The sequence below is a fragment of the Aegilops tauschii genome, chromosome 1, assembly GCF_002575655.3.
Source record: "Aegilops tauschii subsp. strangulata cultivar AL8/78 chromosome 1, Aet v6.0, whole genome shotgun sequence".
In the NCBI taxonomy this organism is placed as follows: Eukaryota; Viridiplantae; Streptophyta; class Magnoliopsida; order Poales; family Poaceae; genus Aegilops; species Aegilops tauschii.
In genome coordinates this window covers 262,927,607-262,933,867 of record NC_053035.3, presented here as the reverse complement: position 1 = coordinate 262,933,867, position 6,261 = coordinate 262,927,607, and the positions used below count along the sequence as shown (strand labels likewise).

Genomic DNA, 6,261 nt, shown 5'->3' with positions numbered 1-6,261 from the left:
ACCCGCCCAAAAGTGAGAATCCCCGGGCTTCCAGTATACTTGAGATACAGCCTTGGAACCCACATATTTCCTCCTCTAGAGGGTTTGCCATACACCATCTTCGGTGAGTAATTTAAACAACCATTTGCCAAGGAGGACCCTATTTTTAACCTCAAGGTCATGAATGCCCAACCCACCTTGGTCTCCGGGACGGCAAACTACACTCCATTTAGCTAGTCGATATTTCTTTCTCTCGTTATCTCCTTGCCAAAAGAATCTTGATCGGAAATAACCCAATCTATGTAAAACTCCTTTCGGCAACTGGAAGAAGGAGATCATATATAGTACCATGTTATTTAGTACTGAATTTATGAGGACTAATCTTCCACCAAGAGACAACAGTTTGCCTATCCAACTGCTAAGTCTTTTTTGCAATCTCTCCTCGACGTGTTTCCATTCAACATTTATGAGTCTCCGATAATGTATCGGTATCCCCAAATATGTGATTGGAAACTGGCCCAACCCGCATCCGAACAGTTTAGCATAAGGTGGGCCTCGTCTTAAGCCTCGCCAAAACAAATCAATTCACTCTTATGAAAATTGATCTTAAGACCCGAGAGTTGCTCGAATGCTGATAAAATTAATTTCAGATTTCTCGCTTTCTCAAGGTCATGATCCATGAAGAGAATTGTATCATCGGCATATTAAAGTATAGAGAGACCACCATCAACTAGATGATTTACTACCCCATCAATTTGGCCATCAACCTTGGCACGCTCAATCATGACCGCTAGCATATCCGCCACTATATTGAATAGCATGGGCGATACCGAGTCACCTTGTCGCAATCCCTTCTCGTTTGGAAATAGTGTCCAACATCATCATTGACCTTAATGGCAACACTGCCTTCAGAAACAAAGCTATGAACCATAGCGTGCCACTCTGTAGAAAATCACTTCAGTCTGAGAGTCTGTTGAAGAAATGGCCATTTGACTTTGTCATAAGCTTCTTCAAAGTCTATTTTGAGTACCTTCTCATTCAACTTTTTCCGATGTAATTCATGGACTATTTCATAAAGGACAACAACTCCATCTAGGATGTGTCTGCCTTGCATAAATGCAGTCTGTGAAGGACGAATCACGTGTTCAGCAACCGAATTTAGCCTAATAGTCGCAACCTTCGTGAATATTTTAAAACTAACATTAAGGAGGCAAATAGGTCTATATTATTGTATCCTTTCAGCCTCATTAACCTTGGGTAATAAAATAATCTCGCCGAAGTTTAAGCGAAACAATTCTAGTTGGCCAGCATGTAGGTCGCTAAACAAAAGTAGGAGATCCGGTTTGATGACTTTCCAAAAGTTCTGATAGAACTCAGCGGGAAAACCATCCGGTCCCGGGGCTTTGTTGTGCTTCATTAGGAAAACCGCCTTTCTAACTTCTTCCTCAGAGTATGGGGTTGTTAGAAGGTCGTTTTCCTTATCAGAGACCTGCGGGATGTCATCTGTTCGAGACTCATGCATTGAGAAGTTTCCTTCCTCTCGGGCTTCGAACAAATTTTTATGATAATTAGTGGTATAAAATTTAAGTTGCTCATGCCCCTCAATTGTGCCCTCATCCTGTTGTAAGGAATGGATATTTTTTTTCCGGTGTCTGCCATTGGTGACTCCATGGAAATACCTACTATTTGAATCACCTTTCAGGAGAAATTGGGATTTTGTATAAAATGTGCGTTCATAGAGGTTAAATTTCTTTTGGGCGCCTATTTTGCATCGCTGTTGGAGATGTTCTAGAACGCCTCTTGAGAATTACTACTATTCTTTTACAAAATTGCACACATTGTACGTGTCATAGCATAATGCCACCTGTGTACAACCCAACATTACATTGTGCACGTAAGTATATTAGCCGAAAGAGAAAAGAAAAAGGCGATTTTCTGGTATGGCCCAGACGTGCGAAATATTCCCCGCTGGCACGGCCGCGTAGACAGCGGGGCATTCTCCCTCTCCCTCCCCTCCAGTCCGTCCTTGCCCAACTTTCCAGTGCGGCACCGGCCTCCTTTACATCTCATTCCCACCGTCACCGGCCACCACCCTCGCCGCTCCCACGCCCTCGCACCGCACCTATATCTCGCCCTCCTCCTCCCCCCCCCCCCCTCTCCCCACCCACCATTCGCCTGCGCTCTCCGCTTCCCTCCCGCCGCCGCCTTCCCCCGGTCTTCTCGCTTCAGGTGAGCGTCCGTCTGCCTCTCTCGAGTCCCGGTCCGCCTTCTAGTCGCTCCCGGTGCTGTTTTTTTTATTATCCCCTTTCGCCACCGAAGCATGTTAGAGATCGAGATGCCGTTGGGGTTGGTAGCTTAGCCGCGTCGTGGCTGCGGGCGTGCGTTTCGCCGGTTGTCTCGGCTCGTGTTTTTCTGTCGGATGCTGGATCCGATCGGTGGGATCAAGGTCGCACGGCAGATGCTGATGCTTCGGGATCCATTGCCAGTCTTTTCGTTGGGGTGACGAGGGAGTAGTCTTGCAGTAGATCTGTTGGTAGCCGTGTGCTGCGCTACCAGGGCGTACTGTTTTTTTCTTTCTGAATTGCAGATCTGGCCGAGAATTTCGCTTGTTCGAAGTCGGTTTGCTCGTAGTTCTCACGAAATTGTCTAGACGGTTCATCTGTAACGGCTAGTGGAAAAATCTGAGTATTTGACTATTTGTTTTGTACTTTTGTGTTATGTTTCTGTGTGCGTGTGTATGTGGTGGTAGTGTGTCTGTGTGTGTGATTGGCGGATGTTATCTCGTGCCTCCACCTGAAAATAGTTTATGGAGTAGTAGTTCACAAAAGAAAACAAGCAGATCGATGGTGTCATTGTGTGACATGGCACCTTAAAGTGGCAAAAATAACATGTTTTCTATCTGCAAATTCCCTAGTCATAGGAGTCTGTTTTTTTCTTCAAAAAGAGAGAAAAAGAGCATGGATGTTCACGACCATACATGCCTCAAGGTTCTCCTGCCTCGTCAGAAAATGACCAATGCTTTGTAGCAACCAGTCAGACAAATCATAAATTGTGCAGTCTCTGTTGCAGTCGTTTTAGCCACCAATGCATATACCAAAATTGATTGAAAATACACATGTATCAGTAACATGCGTTAACCTACTAGGCTACTACTTAAGAGATCAAATCTGATTGGTCTGCTGGTGCTTCAGAGTTCAGACAAGCATTTTGTTAGGAATTTGAATTTTCTTGAATGATGTATACTGTTGCAATCCGTGGAGTTGATATGTGTTATTCTATTATAATATTGGCGCTTTTCGATGTACACCTAAATACTCTTGTTTGAATAATCTCTTGTCATTTCAGTCAGTAACCTAAGTAACTGCTGTAAATGTATCTCAGTGATTTTTTTTCAATTATCAGTGAAATGTATTTTAGCTACATTAACTGGTAAATACTCAAGAGAAATATATTGCTGTCCTTGTAACTCACGTTTGTGTTGGAAGAACATCTCTTGTTTCTTCGTATGGTCAGATAATCTGTATTAGTTGGCAGTTTTTCTAGGCCCTGTTTAAATAAGCTGTTTTATTATATGCAGACCAGTTAACATAAATGGCTGACGCGGAGGACATTCAGCCCCTTGTCTGCGACAATGGAACCGGAATGGTCAAGGTAATTGTGATTAGCTGATCACACTCTATAACATAATTTCTTTTGGGGGGATGTCATATTTTGATCCTGAAATTAATTAAGGGCTAATTGTTTTCATCTTTCATAGGCTGGCTTTGCCGGAGACGATGCTCCACGTGCTGTTTTCCCTAGTATTGTTGGCCGTCCACGCCACACTGGTGTTATGGTAGGGATGGGGCAGAAGGATGCTTATGTTGGTGATGAGGCCCAATCCAAGAGGGGTATCCTGACTTTGAAGTACCCCATTGAGCACGGAATCGTAAGCAACTGGGATGACATGGAGAAGATTTGGCATCACACCTTCTACAATGAGCTCCGTGTAGCACCTGAAGAGCACCCTGTTCTTCTTACAGAGGCTCCTCTTAACCCTAAGGCCAACAGGGAGAAGATGACACAGATCATGTTTGAGACATTCAGTGTTCCTGCCATGTATGTCGCTATTCAAGCAGTCCTTTCTCTATATGCTAGTGGGCGTACCACTGGTAAGTGAACAAAGAACAACTGTATTTATGTGCATATTCTCTTTTGCTGCTATGTCATCTTCATCGAGTAGGAACAAACTGGATTTATGCTCTGTGATTGTTGATCATTGCAATTTTGTTTTGGTCAATAGGTATTGTCTTGGATTCCGGAGATGGTGTCAGTCACACAGTCCCAATCTATGAAGGTTATGCCCTTCCACACGCTATCCTACGTCTTGATCTTGCTGGTAGGGATCTCACTGATTCCCTCATGAAGATCCTCACTGAGAGGGGTTACTCTTTCACAACCACTGCCGAGCGGGAAATTGTCCGTGACATCAAGGAGAAGCTTGCATATGTTGCCCTCGACTACGAACAGGAGCTTGAGACCGCGAAGAGTAGCTCATCAGTTGAGAAGAGCTACGAGCTGCCTGATGGGCAAGTGATCACCATAGGCGCAGAGCGCTTCAGATGCCCAGAGGTCCTCTTCCAGCCTTCCATCATCGGCATGGAAGCTCCTGGCATCCACGAGACGACCTACAATTCCATCATGAAGTGCGACGTGGATATCAGGAAGGACCTGTACGGTAACATTGTCCTCAGTGGTGGGTCTACCATGTTCCCTGGCATCGCCGACCGTATGAGCAAGGAGATCACAGCGCTTGCCCCAAGCAGCATGAAGATCAAGGTCGTCGCTCCACCGGAGAGGAAGTACAGTGTCTGGATTGGAGGGTCTATCCTTGCATCTCTGAGCACATTCCAGCAGGTAACGGCGAAATTTTGCCCCAATGGTTGTTGGTTCTTGACTCATGCTACTATTTGAAAGTTTCTAACATGTTCATTTCTTGTGCAGATGTGGATCTCCAGGGCAGAGTACGAAGAGTCTGGCCCAGCCATCGTCCACAGGAAGTGCTTCTAGACAGTTGTCTTCAGATCTATTCTCCATGCATACCCTTGTCTAGTAGCATTATTAGGTGGTGGTTTTGTTGGACAAATGTTGGGCCGATGGCCTGTCTATGGGTGTATCTACTCTATTATGTGTGTAGTCTGATTTGATGGATTTATTATTGGATTCTACAACTTCATCGCTGTTTCAACTCGGGTCCGTTACTCGCTGGGCGCTGCTTCTGCCTGAGCAAACTTTGTTGTTTGATCTTTCTCTGTATGGCTTTGCTTGGCAATGGCCAGCTTTGCGTCCCACTTCTGTCAGAGGCTTTGACCAGCTGCTGGGAGCTCGGTGTAGTTTGCTTGCGACCAACAATTCTCCTTTTTGTTGAGTATAATCACACTTTTTTGCTGGACGGAGGGTGAGCATATACTGTACTACTTTTCCCAACTGAACCGAGCACCGTATCGTCAAAGCCAAGCCAGGGAGTAGTTATTGCACCCGCGCCGCGGTACAGAAAACAGCAGTCCAGCAACGGCCAACTCCCGCACGGACGCTTTTCTTTTATGCAAGTTGCAACAATGTTATTCACACACATACAGGAATTCATATTCGAGGAAGGAAGGGAGGTACGTAGGAATATCAGATGCTGAGCTGTAGAGGTCAAAGAGGAAATGTTCTCTCTAGTCGCCCCCCTGCCCTCTGCTTGCCCTCGTCTTTTATCTCTTTCCCTTTCTACGAGGTTGAAAGGAAGAGATATGTGGCTAGCCGTACATGCCTACCAAATTCAGAGATAAAGAAAATTTAGCTAGACTACCAGCTTCCGAGTTTCTTCTCCTAGACTCATAAAAAAATTGGCAGGCTTCAAAATCTTTTCTCCTAGAATTCAACTCGCGGATAACGATTGCATGTTTCTCACTGTGTTTTCATCTATGTCCCTGATCATTGTTAAACTGTCTGACGAAACAAGAACACGCCTAATCAAAAGTGTTGAGTATGTGTGTTGTGCATATTTGTGTATTGGGCCCACCTTCTAGTTTCTTGTATAGTTGAGGTCGTGACCCATCTCTTATACATCATATATACATGCCTTTGCACATGATCAATACATCATGCAATTCCCACATCATACATGGTATTAGTTTTCGGGTTCTAACCCTAGTCTTCCGCCGCCGCCGCTCGCTCGCCTACCCGCGCCGGCTGCCGCCATCTCTCCCTGCCGCCGCGCCTTCGCTCCCTACCCGCGCCGCCGCCCGATCCCGTTGT

General features: G+C 45.4%; 1 protein-coding gene across 1 annotated transcript; it reads left to right on the top strand.

The window, feature by feature from the left end:
* The first annotated feature begins 1,886 nt into the window (after positions 1–1,886).
* On the top strand, positions 1,887–5,206 carry LOC109732820 (actin-2). Its single transcript, XM_020292019.4, has 5 exons — positions 1,887–2,208; positions 3,557–3,630; positions 3,737–4,130; positions 4,262–4,875; positions 4,963–5,206. The coding sequence occupies exons 2-5, from the start codon at positions 3,571–3,573 to the stop codon at positions 5,026–5,028; spliced, it is 1,134 nt and encodes a 377-aa protein (XP_020147608.1). The 5' UTR covers positions 1,887–2,208; positions 3,557–3,570; the 3' UTR covers positions 5,029–5,206.
* Positions 5,207–6,261: the final 1,055 nt, after the last annotated feature.